Raw genomic sequence first — 26,928 nt, 5'->3', positions numbered from 1 at the left:
AGTTAATTTATCAATTCTTTCTTTTTTCGGGACCTCACAATACTTGCACTTAAGTAGGGAGAGTGTGAGCAAAGTCATAACTCTGTCGGAAGGTGTGTATATAAAAAATCAATCAACTGATTAATTGCGGCTCCACAATCTTGGATTTTGTTGCCAAAATTAACTTAATAGCTGGTGACACAATATCCAGAAATCATTATATCTGTATCTATTTTATAATTTCCATTGGGTTCGGGCCATGAGGAGAAATTTATTCTTCATAATTCCCAATAAGGGTAGCTGTGAGGAAAATATAGTGAAAACTATAATTCCCATATTATTTGAGTAGAAAATTAAAATGGAAGCTTGAATGTTTACACTGCCTAAATAACTATATTTAGTAAATAACAAACAACATATATACTATTTTAGATAATGTCTCCCCTTCAATTGTAAACAGTTTTTGTAGTCAATCATCTGTTGCATTTATCAGATGGTGCTATATTTCCACGCCGAGCATTGAATGTCAGGGAAGATCGGGTTACACTGCTAAAGTCGGTCAATAACTTCGGACCCCTGCACAAAACGTTTAGGCGTTGACCACAAGTGATCAAGATGTTCCTGTTGTTTTGTTTTTTTGTTGTGCACTCACTCCTTTGGTGAACGCTGATCTCAAGTTAATGCCTCCGTCGCTCGGATGCCACGTTATTTTAGTTGACCGGTTTAATGACTCGAACTTAATTTGCGCCCTCGGAGAGAGACTAAGGCACCAAAATGCCAAAAAAAAAAGAGCCAAAAGTATGCGCAATAACAAGGCAGACAACACCCAGCGGCCAAGAAAAAACTCGGCTTGGACAGAAAGAGACAGCGGCAGCGACGCGTCTGGAGGTTAACAATTGAGGTTGCCATTTTAGCAATGATCGTAGCTTCATGAAAAACTGTTAGGACTTCACATAAAATAAAATAATAAATAATTAATAGAAATATTATTAAATTAATTAGAAATTCGTGTCGAATCAATCAATCAACCAGTCAATCTAAAATTTGTGCTTACTTCATAAAATAAGAATTAAACAGGTATTAAGTTCTCTGGAAAGAATTTAGTTTTATTAAATTAAAATCAAAAATGTCCTGTAAGCTGCCTCCAAAAAGTAGGCAATGATTTTCGAGCCAAAACTGCTTGCAACTGCTTGAATCTCTTTCTTTTTCACCATATGCTACTTTTTCCACCGCAACTGTACAAGGAGGAGATCTTTGTCCCTATGTGTGGGAGGGGGGAGTGGGAGCTGCAGGCAGCAGGAAGAGCTCCAAAGCGACGATATGCGTGTGTGTGAGTGGGTCGCCAAAAAAAATGGCAACAACAAGAAGGAACAGGAGGGAGAAGCAGACCGAAATTGGAGAGAACCGAATAAACAACAGCAATACAAAACAGAACGATGTGCAAGTAACTCATATTGGAGAGTGCGTGTGTGAGTGCGCGGCGACTGCGACGCTGGCAGAGGGGCTGGCTGGCCATGCCAGGTTGAGTTCAGTTTGAGGCTAAATCCAATATAAAAAGCCACGATCGAAAGATGCAAAATGTTCATTCCGCCGCCGTTCGTTCGTTCCGTTCGTTTTACTTTGCTCGCATATAAAAAAGTCAAACAAAATAATAAAATGAAGCATGCGAAAGCAGCGATCGCAGCACAGCACAGCACACTCACACACCCGCATTCGCACAAACACCACACCCATACGCATGCATTTTGGCGACGCCATTGCGTACGGGCGGCCATTAAAGCCGACTGCGCTGTCGACGGCGCAGCGGAGAGTATAAAAGCATAAAATCACTTCGTACTCGGGTTTATTAAAACCAAAACTGTGCAAGTGTCGAGATCGGTTGCAGAGCTCCGAGCTTATATCCCTAACAAAATCTCCAGGACTCATCCATTGAAAATAATAAAATCCTCCACAAAAAAAAAGAAATAAGTTCTAGTGAAATTCTTAAAAAAACTAAAGCAGATTGCAGTGAAAGTTGGGCAATTAAAATAGTAATAAAATCAACAACAATCTAATCTAAAATAGCGAAAACGAAAAATACAAATTAATTTCAATTGCCACGCGACCCCGCGTCAAAAATAAAACCAAAAGCGGAAAAAAAAAACAATGATAGAAAAGAAAATCGAAAGTGTTCTACTGACATGGATTACTTTTTGCTACCCAAAACTACAAACACAACAACAACAATCAAGGCGAAGAGAAACTAGCGCTAGTTTTGTCTATTCAGAGAGCGAGAATGGGAGAGATAGGAAGGCCGAGAGCAAGAGGCCGGTCTCCAAAATAGAAAGCACTACACAGAAAAAACCCATAGATCCCGTAAAAAAAAACCCACAATAAAATTTGGGTTTTTATTTACTTATGGAAGTAGAGCAGATTTACTTATAGAATTCTTAATAATAGAATTTGTATCTATAAAACCCTAGAAAAGGCCTGGTAGTTAGTCTTGTTAAACTGTACCTATTTGTTCCATAGGATTTAAAAGTAAATGTTGCTATATTCACTTCAAATTACCCTTCAATTGTAAAATTCTTACACCCTTTGTTCTCTGTGTAGATAGTTATATCTATTGTTCAAGACGTTTATACTTTCTGTCTTGGCTTTTATCAAACGTATCTTTTGGTTTCCCTCATAAAACTTTACTGTTGACAGAACTATATTGCCCTTTTGTTCTCTCTGTGTAGATTAGCGATCTCTTCTGTTTTGCGGTGTACGTGCACTTGGCTAGAAGCTCCACTCTCCACGCTCCGTTCTTTGACGCTCGTTCTCCGCTCTCTGGGAGAGCAAAAGCAGCCGAGCAGGAATTCTAATACCCCCATTCTCGTAGCTTTGAACTTGAACTTTAAATGCACTCACATACATTCATACATATACTAATGCTGTTTGCTGTTGGAGGGCGTGCTCCCCATATCTCTCTCTCTCTCTCTCTTCGCTAATCGCAGAAAGAGCCCCACCAATACGCTCATATGCTCCCCAGTTGCGAGGCGGCGGTGTTCGTTCCATTTGGGCGCTCGGCATTTATTCGCTCGCTGATAAATTTTCGACTGGCTTGCAATTAATTTTGGCTCTTGACGAGCCCCAAAAGTGAAAGTCGTGAGTGAAAAGACGTGGCAGTTTTTTATATTAAAAAAAAGAAGAAAAATAAAACAAGCAATACTAAAAAAGATCAGACATGAACTGTGTACGCAAAACACGAAATGCGAAACGACGGCGGCTGCGGCGGCGGCAACAAGTTAATAAATTAACACAGCAAAACGAAGAAAAATCCAGATTCCGGGCTATAATGCAAAGAAAGCGGCGCAGCTAGTTTATTTTTATATATTAACGATTTCCCCGCGATTGGCATATAAAAATCAAATTTTAGGTGTGGTCTATTTCTTCCGTTCTGAATCCGAGAATTTCCTTATAAATCTAGCCTCTACTAGGCTTTGTCTGTGCATTCGAAATCCGATCAGACATAGCCTATAAGAGGTTAGGTGTACCAAGGCAAATGTGCAGCGAAAGGCGGAAAAGCTTGGCCACTGAAAATCATAAAAAATAAAATATGAAAATATAAATAATAGATAAAAATAATATAAAAATTACACAGATTATTTTTATGTAACTTTGTTGGAATGTTATTTCTTATAATAATAAAATTTCCTAATCTTAAAATCTCACTTAGATTTAATCTCATTTTATAAATAGTATGTATTATTGGCAAATTCTATATTTAAATATTTTAGGTTAGGTGCACTACTAAGCCGAATGCGCAGCAGAAAATGGAAACCGATTACAGCTTTAAATCCGGTGGAAGAGAGCAGAAGAAAGACCTGATAAGCGTGATACCCCCTCAACCATTTTCCCCCCCAACAATTTTAGCTCTTGTTTAATTTGGGAATCTCTTGTTTATTATGTTTTGCCTGCATTATTTATTAGTTAATAGCTTATTTTTGTATATTTTTCGAATAAAAAGGCGTTTCTGCAAAACTTTTTGATGAGTGTGTGCTTTTTTATGGGGGCTGATTGAGCGATGATTCGAGTCGAGTTGGCGACTGCGTTTCTATTTGTTCTCGGGTTTTGGCTGGGGTTTTGGATTACATTTGGATTATCGCGTACCAAAGGCGCCACTCGTCTCGTGAAACAGCTGGTAATTCGGTGGACTTGCACTGGTCTTTGGATATTTCAAATAAATATGCATAATCCTCAGTTAAATGCGACGCTTGGAAAACTTTACAAGGCTGACTAGGGTTTTATCTTTAGTCAATGAAAAAAATTAAAGATTTTTGCATAGCAACATGGTTTAATAATTGCTGAAGGCATATCAATTTAGAAATTTCATTGTAAACTTTTAATATTATACATTTTTTTTTTATTTTAACAAATTACTATTGCATATTCAGTGAAAGCGTTATTAATTTTATTAATTTTAATCGCTTCAAATTCGAATTATAAAAAAAAACGTAAAAAATTGCCTAATCAAGTTCTTTTAATTTTTTATTTAATTGTTTAATTTTAAAAATATTTTTAACGCCTGCACTGCTTTAAAAAGCTTATCTGTCGAGCTTTAGTTGAATGCTATATCACACGATCAGTGCACTACTTTGCCAAGCTATGTAAAGTAAAATGTTAGTATAAAAGTTATCTTTAATGTAAAATGAAGAATAAAAAACAAAAACATTATCTTAATTTTATTTTTAAATATTTTTTTTTTATAAATTAAATAATAATTAGCAAAAATGTAACTTAATTCGCTGCAAAAAAGTCTGACAGTAAAAGATCTTTATATCAAAAATATATATTTAATTATTTAAGTAAATCACTTATTTTTAGTCATTATTCTTTTAATCATTATTAAATGCAACTTTCAGAAATAGTTTTTTAACAATAATTTATCAAAAAATTACAAATCCTATCGTATTCCACAAAATATTACGCTTAACTTAAATTCTTCTACAAATTGTATATAAATCTCTTAAAAATAAATGGTTCCTATAACGAGAGCTTTTAAGCTCTGTGCTACGTGCTACTTCTTGAGGTTGATCTTCTCTTCAACCAAAAAAAAAAATTGAAATTGGAACGTCAATGGCAAGATGGATGTTCGTTCCTCAACTAGGAGGCTTGGAGCCTGAGCTAAACTCCCACAATTGGCAATTCATTGGCTTCTGCTGTTGTTGCCTTGGTTTATCTGCACCGGCTGCACATAAAACACGCTGGAAATGACTGAAAATGCGTTTCGAGACAGACAGTCTGAGCCATTCCGATGGATTTCTCACACATAAAATCCAAATACCGAAATCCCAAAGCCCAAAAATCGAAGACATTAACCGAAGGAAAAACAGATTGCAGTGCCAGCATCGTTCATGTCTTCCCTAATGGCCTGTACATGGCACTTGAGCACTCCAAGCCAGGCCGTATTTATGGCCTGGCACTCTACCATTTTACCCATTTTACCATAGGCACTGAGAGAAATTAGATACAAACATAATAGAGAGTATTAAATGGGGAAACTAATACAAATTGAAAACATTATATAAATAAAATAAGTAAATAAATAAATAAATAATTTGTGTAGAATCTTTTCAAATGTACCCTTAATTACTACATATTTTTCTTTGTGTAATCCGACTATTTTTCCAGCTGCCGGCGGCCGTGTCTGCTTATGCAATTGTGCAAGATGTGCGGCTCATCATCATGCCGGCCTGCAAGTACATGGGTTAACATTTAACCCACATCCCAGCTGATGGCTATTCCTGGTCTATTGGCCCCCGAGGGATGACCTTCCCCCATCCCTTGCTCGCTTACTTTGTGTGTCCGGAATGTGTCCAAATTTGTTGGGAGTTAATTGAGCGACACGCCCACCACGCCGACAAAACAAATCGTTGCAGTTAATTAAATTTAAGCATAAGCCAAAGCCAAAAAGAAAAACCCTGCTAGCGCAGCTACAAATAGCATCAACAGCGTTACCTATTCATTGCAGTAATAAATTGACCCACTTTCGAATCTGCAACCTGACCCAACTACAACATGGCAATGTAGAAAAACAACGAGCTGAAAAATAAAAAAAAATATATATAAATACAAATAAACATACAAAGCCCCAAAAGCAATTTTGGCTGTAAAATCGACAAGCGCCAAACAACAACAACAAACACAAACAACCAGCCAGCCAGCAGCAGCCGCAGCAGCAGCAAAGCAACAAAACAAACTCAACACTTTAGTGCAACAGTTTAGTGTCAGGCAAAACGAATGACTTAAGAAACGAACGCGAGCGACCCGACGACAGTTGTCCCTCGCCCAACCCTTCTCCTCTCCATCTCCTTGGGTCTCTCTCTCTCTCTCTCCCAGCCTGTCTGCACGTGAGTCGTCATCAGAGATGTCAGGTATGGTTAGGCCAAAATAAGTTTGAAATTTGCATGCCCATTTCCATAATTTATAAAAGTATTATAAAGTTTATTTATTGCTGTTTTTCATTCTTAAAGTTCTGACGTAAAACATGATTTCTTTTTTTTCTTAGTTTCAGATTTTGTGGTAAACAAATGAGTGGATCAACTCTATGAGCTGAGCTTACCATAAAATATTTCTAAAAAATTATTTAACTCTAATTTAATCTTTATAATGAATAATAAACCCAACTGTGCGCTTATTAGAGTTTAAAATTACTTTAAAAATAACCCTGAAACCAGAGTTCTTCATTACAAATAGTAAATATATAAAAGCCACTTCAAGTATACAAAAAAATGCCTTAAAAATACCTGCCAGGCGGTGAAGTGGAACGTTTTGCTTGCTGCTTTGAGCTGTAAAATGGCCAAATTCGCCACTCTGTTGCATTTGCAGGCTCATGTACATGTGTGTGAGTGTGTGTGTGCTCTTCTAAACAACCCAAGAAAATTAGTCTGAATTGGAATTTGAGTGGTTTAGTTAGTGCCTTAGTTAGTGGCAGTAGCGGCGCAGTAGCCAAGAGGGCGGGCAGTGGCAGACAGCGCCAGTTCAACTTCAGCTTTTGAGCGGCAATTGTTTGCCATCACCCAAGGTACCCCCAAGTCGGCGAATTGGGTAATTGACTTTATTGGCTGCTGCAGTCTGTTTTTTTTTTTTTTTTTTTTTTGTTTAAAGCTGCTTAGGTAAATTGCAATACACTTTGCTGCAGACAGATTAGTTGCGGAAACGAGACTGATTGGGCAAGTGTGGATAGAATTAGTTTTTGCATTCGGCGAAAGGTGGTTAGCTGAGCGAATTGTGGGTGGAATGGTGGTGAATGGGCTGGGTTTTGGTTTAAATTTGATTAAATTGTAAGATTTATCTCCAAGAAACTCTGAAGTATACAAAAAACTACTTGAGTCACGACTGAAATGTGTAGAATTGGGTAATTTGACTAAGTAAATTGGTGCTCATTTTAATCACTTATGTTACTAAATGGGAGTTTAAATATTTAGTAATTATTTATATTTTTTAAAGTTGCTCTATTAAAACCAAGTTAAATTAAAATTATAGTCTTCTTAAGCTTTTCCTGATAAATGTAATATTTTGTTACTAATCTCTCAACTTTCAAAAATCCCCTATTTTATTTACTAAATCCCTTGTGATAATAAAAACAAGATAACTTAAAAACCAATTAACTTGAACCAATTGTTAGGAGATCGGTTCATTGCCAAAATCAGCGATTAAAAGCGTGAAAAAGACAAGACAAGACACTTTAGGCGATCGCAGAGCAATCGACCGGCGTCATGAACGAGCGGATTACGATCTCGTAGATATTCTGTCTGTGCTAACAATCTCTTGGCCACTCCACCAGTCAGCCACTCAGCCACTTGTCCAGTTTGAGCTTAAGCCAGGCTGCGACGAGATCCAGCGAGGCGGTCAGTTGGATTTCATGCTCTAGATAATAACATGCAGTTAGTGCGAGAGCGCTGGGCTGCCTGGCAACAAAGCGACTAAATACTAGTAGAAAAAATATATATAAATTAAAAACTTGATATATTTTTATTGACTTTCAACATTAAGCCGACGAATGGAATCCGTGTGGATTTAATTCGCCGAGTGGATTTGAAAAGCAATTCGAATGCGAGTCAGCCGTTAGTAATCCGAGTGGGGCGATAAAAACCCCAACTTCCATTGTCCGCAAGGTGTTAAATATTTGTTGTATAATCCCCGCTCTACACCAGAAAAGTAGAAAAAAAAAGACCAAGCATATACAACTTAAAAATCGATTAACATCAGCGTAATTATGGACATAATTTTGGGTGATCAAGTGTGGCAACAACAAGCGGAGTAAATGAAAGCGGTAAATGTCAAGAAATTAGCGCGAATATATACATATTTATATACCAGTATTTGTTAAACAATTAAGATATATATATGAATTTGGAATGTAAAAATGTTTAAATACCTTAAATACCAGTGACCAAAAGCAACCTTGAACTTGAAATGATTTAGGGACGACTTAAGCTCGCGTTTAACTTTCACTTTTTAATCAGATCAGATCTTCTGAAGGGTTTCTTGCATTTTAAACATTTTAACATATCACACTGGCTTTTTGTATCTTTGGGAGAAGGCAAACCAGGTGAGTTAACGCCTCGGATCGCAGACATTTCTTGGCGGTGCGTGTGCTGGTTGGACAAGGTCAACACCTTTCCTTTTCCTTTTCGGGTTTTACTGCCGCACCAGTTCGAGTATATTTATTGGAAATGAGCCAACTGGCGGGGCACTCGACTTTAATTGACCAAGTGCAGTGCGGCTAAGAGATACGAGATATTGCGCATATGTATATATTGCCACTTGTTAATTAAAATATTTGAAATAATTATATAAGCAAAGTCTGCTAATTACACCCGGCCCGACCGACAGTCGAGACTCAAGTGGGAGATATACAACCGAATGACAAAACGTTGGGCGCCATAATCAATCACGCGTCTATTCGTTGGCTCAGTTAGTTGGTCTTTTAATCACACACTTAATAGGTAATTAAATTGTTTGTTTTTTAAGGTATTGTTTGCCATATAAACTTTTATATACTCTTATATGTACAATTAGTAAATATAAAATATTGAATTGGCATAAGCTTAGCCCATCACTGGGTTACTGGCTTCTGACTGAAAAAGATAAATAGATAATTCGATTAACAAATAAGAGTTCTATTTTCTATATGTTCGCTGTATCCTTAATTGCAAACTAAGCTACAGTAATGAGTATCAGCCATAGCTGCTGTGACTTTGGGCTATTCTAATTCCTAAATTAAACAAAAACCTGCCAATCCTCGCTCATTATTTTCGGTTCATCAGCCAAGCCATATATAGTATCTTATCTTCTGCTTGATGGTCAATCAACTAGTAGGTGCTCAATTGGTCATTTAATGAGCTAATCAATCACTTGGCCAGTGACAGATTTTAGCTCTTTGAAGGTTTTTAACTGCGGATTGCATAGATATATATCAATGGCTGCCGTTGCACCTTTAATTAATCCAGTTTTAATGGATCGTCTTGCCTAAATTAGTTTGACATTTAAGCGAAAAGAGTTTCGCATCAAACGGCCGAATTTCGTGTCGGTATCATCGGATGCGGTGTTTTTGCCTGCGAATCCGTTGGCTGGTCATAAATTCGTTGTTCGCGCTCATCATAAATTGCTTTTTAAAGCCAAAAGACCAACCAACGGCAAATGCGAAAAGAGCAGCGTGCGATGCCTTTGGCATTCAAATGACCAGCCCACAGCTCAGCTGACTGACTTGGCCGAAAAACCCCCAAGATTTTTAACCCACACCCAGAAAAAATATTGCATTAAGAAACTTTAAGAAATTAAAATAGATTCTAAGTATATTTAAATTAAAAAGCTTAACGTTAAGGATTTTTCAGAGACTATTTTATGACTTTAGGTCATTTTTAGTATATAAATGAAGGTAGAATAGATGTTTTATATTTTATTTTATAAATAAATAAACTCCAATTTGGCAAAAAATAAACAAATTTGATTTAATATGTCCTTAAATATATGATTTTTATTTAATTAAAAGATGCCATTAGATTATTTAAACTACTTTAATATGGTTTAAAATTAAAAAATTGATTAATTTGAGTTACTTAGGTCTGAAATGATATATACAAATATTTTTAAAATAATTTTCTGATTTTAGAAAATGTCCCAGAATTTGTTATAATTATTTTTTTCATGGTGCACACTAAGATTCAGACAAGTGACTCCTCCGGTTAACCAGTTACCAGTTGAAACAGGCGGTCTCCTAATCAGACGTGTTTGATGAACTTGACGCGGAGTTAACAGCCAAATCAAAAACAAAAAAATACAAAAAACCAAAATTATAAAGAAACACTCGCACAGAAGATTCCCAAAAAGAAAAAAGTAGCGCTCACACACTCTGAAATGCCTCGAAAAAAAAAGAGAAGTGAATAAAACTAAAAGTTGTTCTCATGCTAATTTGATTTTATACATTTTTGTGGCTTTTGCTCGCCTTTATTTTATTTTAATTATGTTAATTAAAAACGAGAAAGGAAGGACAGCGGAGGTGGACACGACGAGACTCAGAATACACTTAAAATGGCCATTAAAAAACTTTGCTTTTAAAAAAGAGTATTTTATATATATGAATTCTATTAGAGTCTAACAATCCTTGATGACTACCAAAAGGGGGAAATATTTAGTAGATCTGAAAGTAATTTTAACATATTTTTTAGAGTAAGTGAGGTTTGGATAAGGAATAAATAATAAAGTTAATTAAAATAAGTATACGAAAGACTTCTGCAAGTATAATACTTTTAAAATTATAGAAAGTTTATTCATATATATGTATTTTTTAAATTTATTTAATATTAAAACCAAATCTCTTAAATAGTATTTCATTAAACCCCTTTGTCTTTGGTTTTTGATTAAACAAGAAAACCCTAATATAGAGTATGGAATAAGTCTATAAAAAATAAACAACATCCAGACCTGCGTCAGACACTCGGCAGATAGAACTAGTTAATCAGTATATTTCGCCCATGAACTTACCCACGATGAGTCTGAATTTTCAATGAACCGTGTTGTGTGTGCTTAATGTGTTGAACTCAACTCGGATCTCGGATCTCTTGGATCTTGGATCTGTGGGAAAGGTGGGCCAAAGTGGAACCAGTTGGCACTACTGAACCAGCAAATAAATACACCACACCTGGCGGCGGAGTCTGCGCTGCTCAAGCTCAACCTACCTCAATGGTAGCCAGCAGCCAGCAGCCAGCAGCCAAGCAGCTCTTTGGCTTCGATTGCCAATGCAGCGGATGTATCTTTGTATCTCTCAGATACTGCTACGCTCCTGAGCTGAGCTTGATCCGCGTATAAAACCAATTTGAGCAGCGGCCAGCGAACCAGTTGAGCGCTGACTTTGCAAACGTTTTCACGACCGTCTTCGTCTTCGATCGCGGTTCCAGGCCAAAAACCAAAACGTACATAATACACTTTAAGAAAAAGCGTGCAAAATATTGTGAAGCCTTTATAGGGGAATATTCTAAACACTTGGATTAAAAATCGCCCAGGAATTTGAATATCTTCTGAAGTTTAACAAAATAAAAGTGCTTTAAATGTACAGCAATCTTCTGGAATCAAAGAAAAAATATATAAATTGAATTTAAATTTAAAATCATAAGCTAACCACACCCTTCTTGTCTTAATTCCTTTACTGTTAAAATCAGTTCCGAATAACATTTAAAAATGTACTTAAAAATCAATGAATTCAAAACTAAAATAAGAAATAAAATACAGAGAATTATAGACACTTTTAACAACTAATTTCTGGTAATAATTACTTCTACAACCTTAAATACAAATTTAAGTTTCCCTTCCTAATTGTAAAAAAAATTGTATAATTTAAGGGCAATTTTTAATTCCAAGTGTAAACCGTAAGCTAACGAGGCCAACGCCAAATGCATTGGCCAAAAAGCGATACGGCAAACAAAACGGCAGCAAAACCAAAAAATAAAAACACTTTTCATTTCGCGCCTCTGTCTTTTAAGCTTTGCCTTTTCTCTGTGTTTTGTTTGATTTTTTGTTGTATTTTAAGTTTTGTGTTTGCTGCCTTTGTTTGGATGTGTTTGGCTCCGATTTTTTCTGGCTTTTTAGCCGTCAAGTGTTGGCCAGGTCTTTTGGGCCGTTTTATTCGTGCGACGAGCGCCCCAGCGAACGGTTGTTGCTTTGTCTTTGGCTTTGTAACTTTTTGTGTATTGTATCTCTGCATCCGACGGATACGCGATTTGAGCCGTGCGCGTGCTGTCTGTGTGTCTGTGTGTGCGTGTGAAGAAAGAGCCATATTTATATATATACATATATATAAAATATATATTGTTGTTGCAGCCGCACCGTAATAGCAATAGTTTTCCCAGTGTTTATTACATAAAAAATCAACGCCAAAATTATATTTATACACACAGGCTAGCGAGAAAATCTTATGCAAATGCGTTTTCAACAAAATAATTAAGCGGCCGCCTCAAGATTTGGCAAGAAAGTTGGCCAGTTTGCAGTGCTTCAGTGATTTCACGGATATTTCTTGGATATTTAACGCAGATTTGGATTAACCCAGCTCAGTACAAACTCTAAATCAAGGTAGGCCAGCCCCTTTACCGAGCAAAAATAAAATGAAATGCAGCCTGCAAAACGCTTATACAATTCGTGCTCCAAATTCGAGCTGAAATAAAATCAAGACACCTTACATAACGATCTGTTTGCCACGCACATAATGATGTATCGCTATCGGCGCCATTAGCATAATTCAATGCCTACCAAAAAACACGAAAAATCTGTCACAAATCGGAGCAATTTGCGTAAGCTTTAATGATATCTCCGAGAGGCTGTTGTGTTTTGTTTTTAGTTTCCTCCACTATGGGGAGATCGTTTAAACTTTGCCATTCAACAATTTAACAAAAACAATGGTGGGGTTAGCCACATGCGCCACATGAATATGCAAAAGAACAAGTAAACAACTCGCCCAGAGGGGGGGCCACCTGTCAGCCATTCTTCCCAGCTTCTCCACAGGAAAAAAAATCAATAAATAATTATTCTCCAAGAATTATACATTTTTGTATGTCTTGAGAAATATACAAACAATATTTCTTGATATTTTTGGTTTATAAATTAAAATAAAAATGTTTTCTGAACTTTATTTAAGCTTTAAAGGTTTAAAAATCTTAAAAGAATCCTAACAACTGCCCACAAAGTGTTTTCAATTCTTTGATCACTAAAAATCACAGAAAAAAACCCAAAATTTATGCTAAAACCCAAAATTTAAATTTATGTGTTAATATTGGCATAAATCTTGATAGCCATTTATGCATAATTCGTGTGTTATTCATGAAATTATTGAACACAAAATGAAAAATGTTAATAATTCAATACAGTCATTAATTTTAATGATACATTAGAATACTTATAATATATTTTGTGAGTGTCAAAACAATCTTGATAACACAATAAATAAGACAAGGAACGAAATTTTAACAAAATGAAGAAAGAATTGTTGTAAAGCAAGTTATTTTAGATATTTTATATATAGTTGCATTTAACTATAAACTTTTATCATAAAATTAGAAATATAAGACACATAAAAGTATATGCTGTTTCAGGAAACTGGAATTCCCAGAATAATCTTCGATACCACTAATTGCCTTGCTAACCAATATTTTAATAGATTTTAGTAGAACATTTTGGACGATTTGATAGTTTGACCTTATGTCTAAAATAAACACGTTTATTCTGAGACCACATATTAGTATTAATTTTATGCGATCAGTTCCATTTTATTCCAATTAGCAAGTTCTGTTTTGGCTTGGTTTTTTCTTAATCCTTGCTTGGCTCCTCCGATTACTGTTGGAATGCATGAATTCTTTGGTTAAATCGCATGAAAAATAAAAAATAAAGACAGTGAAGTCACTCGCATTTTCCATTCCAAAAGCTGCCATATGCAATCGATGACTTGGACAAAAATAACTTGTTGTTGGCGATTGTTGTTGCCTGCAGGTTGTTGGTGGTGGTGGTGGTGCTGCTGCTGCAGGTTAAATGCAACAGAAAAAACAGCAGCTGAGAGTGGATCGAGATTGAGAGTCACAGCAGCCACCCGCTTGTCTGAGCACTGACAAAAAAATAGTCTAAATTATTTAGATAATAAAACTATAAAGGTTCTTTACTGGAAAATAATGTTTGAATAATTGTAAATGACATAAAAGTAGATTTACCTTCTCTTTATCAAAATTTCTATTTAGGTTTTTGGGGAGTAATCAAAATATTTAATATCTTCTTATGTATATTAATGTTTTAAATAATAATAGAGTGAAAAACTAGTTACAGTTAAAGTAGTCTTAATTTATTTTCCGTGCATTTCTCTGCGCCGCATTCTTGGAAAATCTCAGCATTACCTGTGTGTGCGTTTTTTATCTCTTACCGCAGGGGGTGTTTTTATTTATTTCCCCGCCGCTTTTTTGTGTTGTGCACACCACACACACTAAATACATGTGTGTTTGTGCATCTCTGCGTTCAATTGCACATCAGCTTTGCAAAGTATCCGCACCCGCAGCTGTAATTTATTTGCATTGTTTAGCGCTGTACCGTTTTCTTCTCTGGCTGCAATAAAACTTAAAACAAAAACAAAAAAAGAAGGCGGCGATTTACATAAAATTTATTGCTGCCACATTACAAGTCAGTTAGTTAGTTAATGTTGCCCGCTGGCAACTCTGGCTGCTGTTTAATTGTGTGAAAAGTGTTTACTGCAAAACAACGTGTGTGGATTTGCTCAAGTGCCGGTCCCCGGCACATCACGTATACGACACGTGGCGAGCCTTGAACTCGACCAAAAGGGTTTCGTTTCGCAGCGCCTCAACTTCAATCCGGTTCGCCTTACTTTTGCAATTGAGAAATCAAACCAGAATCGATTCATCGACCAATCGCAGGCAAATGCCAATTGAAGTTGCTTCGAGAATATATACTATAAAGATTTTTTGGTTATAAAATTGACATCAAATCGAGCAAATAAATTATTCAATTTATGTTAAATAATTCTTTTAAATTATGGATTTACCGTTTGCGTCATGGAAAGCTTTTGCAAAGTGAGTGATCATAAATTGTTGGCCAAAAGTTTTGCAGAGCAACGGAACTAGTTATGCGAAATGAAAATAAATTGAGGTGTGTTTGCTTTGCCAGATAAATCTTAAATCACGAGATTTTTATTCAAAACAGAAAAGGAAATCAAAAGCAAGTTTAAACAACACTTTCGCTCTCTTGGAACATAGAGAACATTGATTAAATTATATGAAATTGCTAAGAAAAACCTCAGAACCCCTTAGTGTTTTATGAACTTGTTCTGTAACTTTACGAGAAGTCAGGTTAATTTTGGGAATCTCAAAATAAAACACAATACTTGTTATGAAAAAGAGTTTGGCATTCGAACTGGTTATGGGAAAATAAATAAGGAGCATGTAAATTAAGGTTTCTGGCTTCTATTTAAGACTTTGATTAAGAATAATAATAAATTCATTTTCTAAAAAGAAATTTATTTGATTAATGATTAGCAAAATAAATTCCCCTTACTACTAACTGTTTCTAATTTGATTTTATATCTACATCTTTTTTATTTTTCCCATAAATCACATAGCAAAAATCCCCCTTAAGGGGGTCTTCTCATTGGGCAACTTTTTTTTTTCTATTTTTTTTTTTTTGCATTTATTTATAGCTTGGGATGGTGTGTATATGTCCCCAAAAGGATTTTAAGAAATACTTTAGAAGATACAGCCTTTTTTGTGAAGTAAGATCTATGCAAAATGAGCTTTTTTCAAACTTCAAACGCGTTTATCTCGAAACCACGTTTTTCGAACTGGCGGCCATGATATCTCCAGTTCAACTGAACCGATTTTCATGAAACAAAGTGCAATCGACGCAGAATTGTCACCATTTTCGGCTGACGGAACAGATTTTTTTTTAAATTTTTTTTTCTATTTTTTTTTTTACACTAAACTACAAAAAAAAACGCCCGAAATCGAAATTTTTTTTTTGAATGGCCGCCATTTTGTTTAAAAAATTTAAAAAAAAAATCTGTTCCGTCAGCCGAAAATGACATCTATTCTGATTATAACCCCGTTTTTATTTTTCATTTCGGACGCTCTGGAAACCCTGAATCGTGGCCGCCAGGACGACACCTTTTTTTTCGACCACCAAGTTTGAAGTCTCATTACTCTTTGAACAACCCTCGTATCGAGGCAAGAACAACTTTTTTAGTTACTTTGAACATTTTTGAATACAATAAAAAAAAAAAGTTTTCTATTATTCTTTGCGTTTTCAAATAAGAATTTTTTTAAAAAGGGTCCAAAAAACAGCTTTTGAATGAGAAGACCCCCTTAAGAATCAATGTCAATAAGAGGCTTCCATCTATGTTTAACCGAATAACAAAGTTGATCTCAATATCACACCTCCTCTAGTGGCGGCTAGCGAACAAGTTCGACAAGTTTGCAGCTTAAGTTTTAATTCAAGATTTCAAAACGAAATAAATGTATAATAAATAGTATTTATAAGAAAAAAAAATGTCTTGGTGGTATTTCCGTGGCAACATCTAATGGTTTCTTTCGTCGGCTAGTTTGTCTTCGGTTTCCATGGGATGCAGGCCTAATCCCTCATCAAAGACAGCCAGCAGCCACGGGGCGAATTCGCACTACAAATTGGATGAGTTTGCGATCTGTTGAGGGTTGTTGTTTCTTGCGATCTCAGGGCAACAGCTTCAATGAGATGTTACCGTGGCGAATCTAAAAATACTCGCATCTCTCACACTGGATATATGTATCTTTGGCGAGATAACTGGAATATTTCTTCGGCATCATCCTCTGATGATGATGGCTGTGTTGCCCTTGTAACGATTGTTATTTCTGCTTAAGCACAAATGCCGATATGTTAATGACGGATGGACATCGGTCTGGGTCTTGGGGATCGAAAGATACCCGAAAATATATTATATATCGGTAGCTGATCGGCCTTTTGTTGCTGTTGTCAGGCATTGTCGGACATTCGGACATTTGCTGATGGCATTTAAATCACTGAATCGGCTATTTTTGTGATCGATCGATCGATCGATTGGTGGTACCTTGCCGCCGCATTTAATGGAATTTTAATTAATTATTAACAGCGACCTTTAAAGGCCGCTTTTCAGCTTTTCACTTCCCCAAAAAGCTTGATTTTTTGATGTTAACAATGGGATTTTATTTATTGAGATCAGCATTTTAAGTTATTTTCCTTCCTTCCCTGCCTAATTAATTACTTTTAAATTATATTTGCAAGCAATCACCTTTAAAATATCGTTTTTTAAGCCAAAACATTAAGCGGCAAGTGCATAAAAATTGTAATTAATTGGTTTATATTTTCCCGTTGTCAAACAAGTTGTTGTCGCCTAACTTTCTTTGAGCTTGACCATTGAAAATTGCATTTTCTTTCCGTTACCAAGTCCAAGCCGTGTTTCCTCTTTTATAGATCAATAAATTCATTATTCATTGGTCTGAACGGTTTCGGTTTCGGTTGAATCGAGAAAAATAAGTCATAAAAATATGGTCTCAAGCTGTCAAGCATTTTTATTGCCTAACTTAATTATTATGTCAGATGTAGATATCAATTGGATTAAAATGTTATATGTTTTGGGTAACGAAATAATCGCTTTGTTAATGGTGCCTGTCGGTATCAGCCTTAAACATTGTTTTGTATTTTTTTTATTAAATATTTAAATTGAATAAATTATAGGTATTTTAGCTTCAAGTTTATATTAGAACACTCTTTTTTTGTTTGGCTTTATGACTTAGTTTAGGGAAGTTTTTAGTCGTTTCCTTTATTTGTGAGTTTTATAAATAGCCATTGTAAAATGTTAGTTTTTTATTGAGTTTTGATTTCCTTTTTTTTTATAATTTTAATATCCTCATATCCATGAATATGAGAAGACCTCCTTTGTTTTCAGTTTATGGACCAAATAAATTTAATAACTTCATATTCATACATGTTGGCCACTTTACTGCTGTCTACAATTTGCTTAAATTTTGTTTTTAACAATTTATGCTAAATTTTGTGGGCTTTGGTGTAGCTGTTTCGTTTTAAATTTGCTTTGATCACTTCGTTTTAGTACAAGTCCGAGTTTGAGCCGGTTTTTTTCTGACTCGTTGTATATATTTTTTTAGGTTTTGTTGATTTGCTGCTAGGTGTGTGTGGTGTGTGTGTGAGAGTATTTTTTAGCGATATTGATTTTTCGCATTAAGCGCATTTCTGCGTACCGAATTTTCAAGGCCAATAATCGTCTTGCTGCTGGGAGACGGGGCGGAAGTTAGGGGAGGGAGTCACCACTTGGGATGCGGTTTTGAGGGGATGCTGGTCAAGCTGGTATCAGGCTAACGAGTTTTTCATTTAACCAAGCCAGCAGCTCAATTAAACGGTTTCCATTTTTATGCATACCTATAATAATTGAGTTTATTGGGGTATATTTGAATTGGGGAATATAATGGTAATAGGAAACGAAAGGATCTAATAACAAGGGTCTTTCAATCCAATGAATATCATTATTTACTAAGACTATGTTTAAAAGTTTAAAAATAATAATAATTTTAGATTTGTATAACTTATATTATGGTCATTTTTGATTTCTTAAATTATTTCCTAAATATTTTAAAATATTTGTAGGTTTAGAATGTCTACAAAATTCATATTTTTATACCCTTGCAGGGTATTATAATTTCAGTCAAAAGTTTGCAACGCAGTGAAGGAGACGTTTCCGACCCCATAAAGTATATATATTCTTGATCAGCATCAACAGGAGAATCTTTCTAGATATGCCAGGAAGAAATCGATTTTTTGGCCAGTTTTGCAAAATTTTGTATCATTAAAAATTTTGGATTTTGATAAAAAATTGAATTTTCCAAATTTTTAAATGAAGTATGCAGATTTATTAACTGTAGAAAATCTTGCACAGAAGAGTTTTCCGATTTAAAATTAATGTTCTTTTGGCCGAGTTATGATATTTTTAATTTAAAAAAAATCAAGAAGTTTTTTATATTAAAAATCAGATTTTATAATACAAAATAATATTTTTCTAAGTCAAGGAATCATTTCCGACCCCATAAACCATATATATTCTTGATCAGCATCAACAGGGGAATCTTTCTAGACATGTCCGGAAGAAATCGATTTTTTGGCCATTTTTGCGAAATTTGATAAGGGGTTACATCATTAAAATTAGCAAAAATGGCCAAAAATTTTGATTTCTTAAAATTTTAAATTTGGTATGCAGTTTTTTTAAATTAATAAAAACTAACACAAAACTGCTTTCCAAATCGAAATTAATGCATTTTTGCCTTAGTTATGATATATTTTAATTGTTACCTGCAAGGGTATACAAACTTTGGCTGGCCAAAGTTAGCTTTCTTTCTTGTTTTTTTATATATCATTAAACCAAAACCCCCAAAAGCCTTATCCCAGGGCATCTCATAGTCGAGACGCTTTCGACTTTACCGTTATTTCATGTTTGTTTTGGCTTTTGCGGACTTTTCGCGTAAAAAATGTGTGCAAATGTCCAAGTTTGAAGTGTCAACGCTGTCGGCCTAATCAATTTGGCTGCTAACCGCTACTTGGGAGTCGGATGAGATGATTAGGCCATGTTTGCCGCCTGAGCTGGGTTATGTAAGTGCGCGCCATCCGATCCGATCCGTTGAGATCCGATATAGCGGGGCGGGGCGGGGCGGTGGCAATAAGCCATCTCGGTCTCAGCTCAGGTGTCGTCATCGTCATCGCTCTTCAGCTACAGCGTTCACAGCGTTTCAACATATTTCTGCCCGCTTTTTCTTTAGTTTTTGTTGCTGTTTTTATTTTTTTTTTTTTATTATTTTCCAGCCATTGTTGTTGTTTCTACTGCCGCTGCTGAGCGGCAGTTCCGCCAATTAGCGACGCTTCCGCTGCCTGCACACACACACACACACACACAAACACATACATATGTGAAATAATTTTCTCGGCTTTTCCTTTTTCACTTTTATTTTTTGCCTGTCCATTCATCTTACTTTGTTGCAGTAGCAAACAAAAAACTCGCAAATAAATTTTAAATTAACTCCTCGGGCTTGTTTACTTTTTTTAAAGTGTTTCTTTGGATAAATTCTTTTTTAATTAGACAAAATAAATTTCCTGTAAGAGGTTATACCAACAACCTGATTAAAATATTTTTCATTAAAATTATATGTATGTTTTTAATTAGCAAAGCAATTAAAAAGCTTTCTTATAAAATTCCCCTTTTAACTGCCTTCTGAAAATCAAAAATAAGAATTTTTTAATAGATTTACAAATAATAAATGATGTATTATATTTCAGTACTTGTAACTTTCAAAAAGAAACACTAATTATAATTTTCCTAAAAAAGATTGTCTTCAATTTAAAAAAGTTAAATCTACTTTCCATTATCTTAAATTCAAATTAAACTTATATTAAACCATAAAACCAATAAAAAAAAAATAATAATACAAGCCAAGGCCTTTTCTGGATACGACCTCAAACCCAGTTTCTCTCCGACTTCCGTTGTTTCACAAGTTAATAATGTAAACTATGATCATTAAAAATAAATACCAAATTGGAAATAAGATGTAAAACAAGGCCTTTTTAAAAGACATTTAAAATGAAAAATCATTTCAAGGGCATTTCTCGATACGCCTTTCTTTTCTTTTATTTCCCGTTGTTTCATCAAGCAAATGAAATGAATTATAATTTTGTGGAAAATTTGCATAAATTTACAGAGTCGCCGAACAAAAAGCCATAAAACATTGCGCCTTCGGTTACGCGTCAGAAATTAACAAATTAGTGCGATGTTTCGCAAGGCAACGCCAACAAACTTCCGAATTAGCCGCAAACCCAATCAGCAAAAACCCGCTGGAAAATAAAAACAATGCCCTAACCGAACATAAAATGTAAAATGAGACTTTCAAATGTGTTTTGTTTTTTTCTGTATTTTTTGTTTAAAATTAATGCCGCACATGCTCGTGGCATGCAGATGGCCCAAAGACAAGCTCGGAATGTGTTGTACTTGCAGCTTAGGAATCCGGCCAAGAGAGTCAAGCAGCCGCAGCCAATTGATGGACCATGCCAGATGGGCTCTTCTTCGGGGACCATAATATACATACATATATATATGTATATATGGACGGTCTTTGGTCTGCAGGCCGTGCACGCTTCTCACGCTTGTCAGAAAATGTCAAAAGTGACAATGCAATGGGGCATCCCCTCAGTGGGGCTTCTTCTGTGTATCAGCTGGGATTTAAAAATTAATTATCTTGGTAAATAAGAATTTATATTACTAATTAAAAGTAATAAAATTGTTATTGAATTGATTTTTAATGGTAGTTTTATGCCAAAAATGGATAAGACTTAATATTGTAATAAAATGTCAGCTTAACATTCGCCTTAAAAATGCCTTACATTTTGCTTACGTCTCTATTCAACTTTATAATAATTACTCAATAAAAAATGGTTTGGAATTTAATATAAAAAAAAAAAAAAACTATAAAAACGTGACTTGAATACAAATGAACTATTATCTAATTACTCAACTTAGTCTGAAACGAACTTGTGTGAAATCCGTTAAAATCAATTACCATTTGGCCAAAAGCCTCTTAAGGATTTTGTAGGCGTCGAATGGAGCTGCTTGAGTGTTTTCCCATTAGCTTAAAAAACCAAAACAAAAAGCGACTCAAAGTATATTTAAGCCCACTTTTGCGGAAACAGTCGACAGAGTTTTTAAGGGGATTTTGAGGGGTTGTCAGAGGAGCTTCAAAAAGGGGTTTCCAGAGGGGATTTTCAGAGGGGCTAGAGGGACTTACAGAGGAGCTTTCGACCAATTGTCACAGGCGCCATGGTCAGTCCAAAAAACGGTGAAAGACAAGCTGACCAAATGGACAGGGTTCGGGGCAATTCAATGGACTCGGAGACAGCCGAATGGCTGCTGTGTCATCTTGCAGACGCCTCTTTGTTTAGTTCCTCAGCCATTTACAGTCCCAGTCACAGTCGCAGACCTCTTCTTCCTTCCTCCTCCTTTGATCCATGAAATTTTTACCAGTTTTGCGTGAAGATGACTTTTTGCCTCGCCTGGCACCACCGTTGATGACCTTTTACGTCGCCTTAAGACTGCCTTCACTTCATCACGGACTTGGTTCGAGAGAAGACCAACGAAATAAAAGAAAAAATATTTGCATATCATTCATTTTTGTGGCAGCAGATTAGGGATGCAAACATTTAGATATAAGCAGAAATATATATATTTTTATAAGATAAGTTAAGAAAGTTGGTTATTTCACTTAGCTGCAGTTAGTTGTGATCTTTCAAAGGTACATTTTTTATTTTCCCATAAAAATCATAACGATACATTATGATTTTTCACTGTGAAATCCTGAACTTACAGCACATCCCTGACTCGAATTTCAGAGGCAACTCTTTCCCTTGGCCAGCTCCTGGCGCCTGAAAATTATTTGTGCGGGAGGCCAGACCGAGATAAAAAACAATTTACGATTATTTCGTCTGGGATGTGGCTGTGCCGTGGCCTTTCCTGCAATCGACATCATCTACGCATTCAGCGTCCATAAATTGCACAAAAATGTCAAGGATTTACCTGGTCGACGCGTCGAGTGAAAGAGGGAGTGGATTAATCAAGGGAATCGCCAATACAATTCCTCTCCCAAAAAAACCTTCCAGGCGGGTTGACAATTTAATTGGGCTTACAAGGCCGAACATGGCCTTCTTTCACTCACAAAAATGGGAAAATAAAATAAAACAATCAGCCGAAAATAAATCATTCAAGCCAATTCAATACAATTCAATTCGGAAGAAAGAAGCGGAGACCGCTAAACGAGTTTGCATTAATAAGTATATTCTTTTCGCTGATTGGATCTGCCATTGACTGATTGTCTTTTAATGGCGTTTAAAGCATTCCAACTGCCTTCCCTCCGTCGCCGTCTTCCGCTAATTTGACAGAGTGTGATTGATGTGAAATACTCGGGTATTATAGGTATTATGAAATATGTTTTCATTAATGTTTTTGTTGTGGTGGGCGATTAGTCAGCAGAAGGTATAGAAGAGAATTTTGAATGGCAGCAAAGTGGGTCACTGGCAAAGTAATGCCATATCCTGTTACGCCAGAGATACAGTGGGTTAAAGAGATCAACTTTTTTGGCAGAAAGTGAAAGAAGCTTAGGAAGATAAAACTGTAAGATACTTGGTAAAATCAGAAATGCTAAAACCTTGTATCCCAAGAGTTTCTAGCAAGAAAATCTAATTTAAAAAATCCCTAAATAACTTACAATGAAATAATATTTCTAAAGTTAAGAAGGTTGAATATTTCCCTTGTCTGGCCACTGTGCCAGGTGTGGGCCAGACATATTTGGAGTGGTTTCCCGTTCGTGTCTACCTCATGTCAAAGAAAATCAATTAACGCAAGATGGGCGCTCCAGAGCATCCGGCTGGCAATGTTGATGATGCCACTGATGATGAGTCAAGCCAAAATCCAAAATTCAAAATCTTTTCAACGTGGGTTTGGCATGTAAATTGCGTCTAAGTCTCGTCTGTCTTGTCTGGGATTTTTTCTTTATTATAATTATTAATGAGTTGTAAGCCAGCCCACTGTCACCTGTGAATAAAGGAAGGCGGAAATTTCTGGTAGCCATATTAAGTGATCAGAGTTCTGCCAATATATTAATATATGTTATAATTACAGTCATCATATAAATATAAAAAATTGAATTTTAACTTAACTTAATACCCACAAAAATCACTCACAATTGCGACAGACACATTAAAAATGAAAAAATCATTATTTAGCCAATTAGTATTTCCATAAAAGATAAAGTCTTTAAAAGCTGAACCCAATTAGAAAATTTATAGCCGCTCTTTACAGGCACATTCTCTTTCAAAAGGATAGATCAGGTTGTGCATTACCTTTAAATTATTAAATAAGCAATTAGATTTGTTTTAAAAATTTTAATAAAATTTTATTTAAAAATAAAATAAAGCAAATAAATATTAAAATCCAGGGCCCTCAAGAAAACCTAAAATATTTGCATTTATTAACACAACATTTATCTAAATGTTTATATAATAATTGTTTCTGACACATCAATGTTTATAATTATTATTATAATTATTTCCCCTCTTGAATAACACCTAATAATGTAACTTAATTCGACATTTGTAGTTCATTTCTATCTTAAACTGATTTTTTTGTTTACCTTTTTGTTACCCATTTTAGCCATGTGCCGGCCATAAACCTAGAAGACACGCTTCCTAATTGAAAACAGAAGACGGATAAATGGACACGTAGCAGGAGCAAGCGAGAGAGAGAGTGTGTGTGTGAGAGAGAGAGAGCGAGTGACGATCGTGATTTGGATTTTCAGCGTGATATCAGAACGGATCGATCGGTCAGCGGACAGCGAAACGGCCAAGAAAAACAAATTCACGCCAAAATGTCCAACGCCACAACAAAAATGGTTTACAGTTATAGAATTTTATGGCTTTCCGGCGTTTTACTAGGTGAGTACGACGAGTACCTGGCCTCAATGGAGACCTCACTTCACTTCACTTTGATTTCGAGAAACGACTCGACCAGAGACGAGACGAGACAGCGACACAAATTAAATGCTAAGTGCCTCGATTAAGCCATTGGCTTTGAGTTGGTTAACCACTGGCCATTCTGGCTCTCCTTTGCCACTCCACTCGCTGGCCTTTTTGGCCCACTGTCTTTGGGCCAAATGCGTGAGCCAAATAACTTAAAAACAAATTGGCCATGGTCGATTATGTGGGAAGAGGAGGAAGCAGAAGCAACCGAAATGGGAAACACACCTGGCAAATAATAAAGATAATAATAAGAATTGCACCTGCAAAATAAATAGGTAGAAAAAATATGTAAAAAGGGCGTAATTGATATGATAATGAGTTAATAAGCTTTATTATTATTTTTAAAAATTATTTATTACCTTACAAATGTTTGCAAAATTACCAGAAATGCAGTAAGAATGTAGTAATAATTTCATATATCTGATAAAAAGATATTAGTTGAAACTTTGAACGGAATTATAAAGAGTACTATTTAATAATTTACTGGTTTTATTTCAACAAAATTAAAATGTCTCATAATTTTAGCTTTGGTAGCAATTTAGTATTGTTTATTGATAACGGATGTATCCATTCACACCTATAAAAACCTGCAATTATTATTTTTAATAAGCCAGATCCTGTTAAACTCAACAAAAGTACCTGTTTTGAAGAAACCGTTTACTAAGACCTGCTTAATAGATTTGTAAATAAACAGGCTTATATATATAGAAATTAATATAGAAATTAATACCAGGAAACGTTTACTTTTTGTACAAATTTAGCCTAACAACAATAGTTGTTAAAGAATGAAGTAACTAAAGACTACAATATTTTGAATACTAGAAAAAGTTATACACCCAAAAATATCAAGTTTTTAAAATATTTGCATATAGTTGATCATCAAAAGAGAAATGTAGAAATTTAGTATAATAATTGTATCAACAAAAAATGTATTCCTTAACTGTTTGAATTATTATTGTTATTTAAAAATCTACAGAACTATTTATAAATGTTATGAAACTATATTTTGTATTATTTCTAAATATTTACCATAATTTTCTTTACCTTAAAGGTCCCCTTTTGCTGGCCGCCATTGCAGTCCAGGGCCAAGAGCCAGCCAGTCCAGTATTTCAAAATCACAAGACGAAGGAATGGACGAATTTAGATAACATTACATTCTCATTCGATTGCAAGCGGCGATCGGTGGGTTTCTACGCCGATATGGAGTACAATTGCCAGGTGAGAGAGTTACCAACAAAAAGCAGAGATTGGAGAGATCCAACCAAAGCTTAAGCCAAGCTTTAATCGAGTTTTTTGTTGAGAGTGTCTAAAAGTATACTATTTTTTATGCAGATATTTCATATGTGCGATGAAGAAGGCAATCGGATTCCACATCTTTGCGCCAATGAGACGAGCTTTAATCAAGAGTACAGAATCTGTGATTGGGACTACAACTTCAACTGCACAGAGTCACCAGTAGGTTGCCTCCAAGTCCCCCTAAAATACTTTTATTAATTTTCTTAATACTTTATTTGTAATCTTTAGAAATGGTTCTATCTGAATGAACTGACATACGCCACAGATCCGCCAGATGAGGACGACGAGGATTACTGAGCGATTTGCAATCTAATTAAATATTTATTGTCTCTCCCAAAAGCTGAAACACAAAACTAATTAAATTAAAAAGCCGCTGATAATAATTGTATATGACAAACAAGAACACGAAAAAGAGTAATTTGTAAAATTCTATAAAATTATGTAAAATTCCATTAATGCAAGTGAGATATAAACTAATTTAAGCGCCCATTGTTGACGATTTTGTTGAGTTTTTCGTTTTGTACTTTAGTCTAATTGAGTCGAGAATGAGTCGTGCGAGGAGCAGGAGGAGTGTATATACTGTATATAGAGATGGTCCCGGTTCCAGTTCCAAATCCAAATTTCGCCCCATTCTATCAAAGTTCTATCATTCAAAAATGCCCCGGAACAACCTCGGATGGGTCCGCCACATTATTGTATAATTTACAAATAATCTTCGCATATATTTGTAAGCAATCTTCAATCGAAATAAAAACAAAATCCAATTGCTACCCTAATGTTTTCTCTAATTAATTGCCTAAGTGGCCGAAAAACAAAATGTTTTCCATCATTGTTTTTTTTTAATAGTTATTAAAATGTTGTTGTTGCACACGTCACGGGAATCCACCGGGGATTTTCTATGGGTAAACAACCTACTATGAAATACCTACAAAAAATATACTCGGGGACAGGTAGTTGGCACCAAATGTTACCTAGGGGATGAGTCAAGTTCAATGACGAAATGAACACAAAGTGTTG

The 26,928-nt window shown here is 35.4% G+C and overlaps 2 protein-coding genes across 3 annotated transcripts; both read left to right on the top strand.

Annotated features, from left to right (window-relative positions):
* Positions 1 to 779: 779 nt before the first annotated feature.
* Positions 780 to 5,715, top strand: LOC108073762 (uncharacterized). Its single transcript, XM_017165527.2, is given in 3 exon segments — positions 780 to 815; positions 818 to 901; positions 5,635 to 5,715. Coding segments are annotated over 3 exon segments (201 nt in total).
* A 5,690-nt stretch (positions 5,716 to 11,405) lies between these two features.
* Positions 11,406 to 26,678, top strand: ckd (cracked). Of its 2 annotated transcripts, XM_017165679.3 has the most exons (6): positions 11,406 to 11,420; positions 12,402 to 12,573; positions 24,251 to 24,531; positions 25,667 to 25,833; positions 25,948 to 26,070; positions 26,140 to 26,678. In XM_017165679.3, exons 3-6 carry the CDS (start codon positions 24,465 to 24,467, stop codon positions 26,206 to 26,208), a joined length of 426 nt encoding a protein of 141 aa, XP_017021168.1. In that variant the 5' UTR covers positions 11,406 to 11,420; positions 12,402 to 12,573; positions 24,251 to 24,464; the 3' UTR covers positions 26,209 to 26,678. The 2 variants fall into 2 exon arrangements, with proteins under 2 accessions (XP_017021168.1, XP_017021169.1); XM_017165680.3 differs by lacking the exon at positions 11,406 to 11,420 and having other exon boundaries at positions 12,372 to 12,573.
* The last annotated feature ends 250 nt before the right edge of the window (positions 26,679 to 26,928 follow it).

This window comes from Drosophila kikkawai, chromosome 3L, assembly GCF_030179895.1.
Source record: "Drosophila kikkawai strain 14028-0561.14 chromosome 3L, DkikHiC1v2, whole genome shotgun sequence".
In the NCBI taxonomy this organism is placed as follows: domain Eukaryota; kingdom Metazoa; phylum Arthropoda; class Insecta; order Diptera; family Drosophilidae; genus Drosophila; species Drosophila kikkawai.
The sequence above is the reverse complement of the archived record's forward strand: the minus strand, read 5'-3'. Positions and strand labels throughout refer to the sequence as shown.

Excerpts from the sequence above, each read along its gene's own strand:
- ckd (XM_017165679.3), top strand. The coding sequence starts at position 24,465 with ATGTCCAACGCCACAACAAAAATGGTTTACAGTTATAGAATTTTATGG. Across the intron at positions 24,532-25,666 it reads GCTTTCCGGCGTTTTACTAG|GTCCCCTTTTGCTGGCCGCC; the intron begins GTGAGTACGACG and ends TTTACCTTAAAG. Across the intron at positions 25,834-25,947 it reads ATATGGAGTACAATTGCCAG|ATATTTCATATGTGCGATGA; the intron begins GTGAGAGAGTTA and ends TTTTTTATGCAG.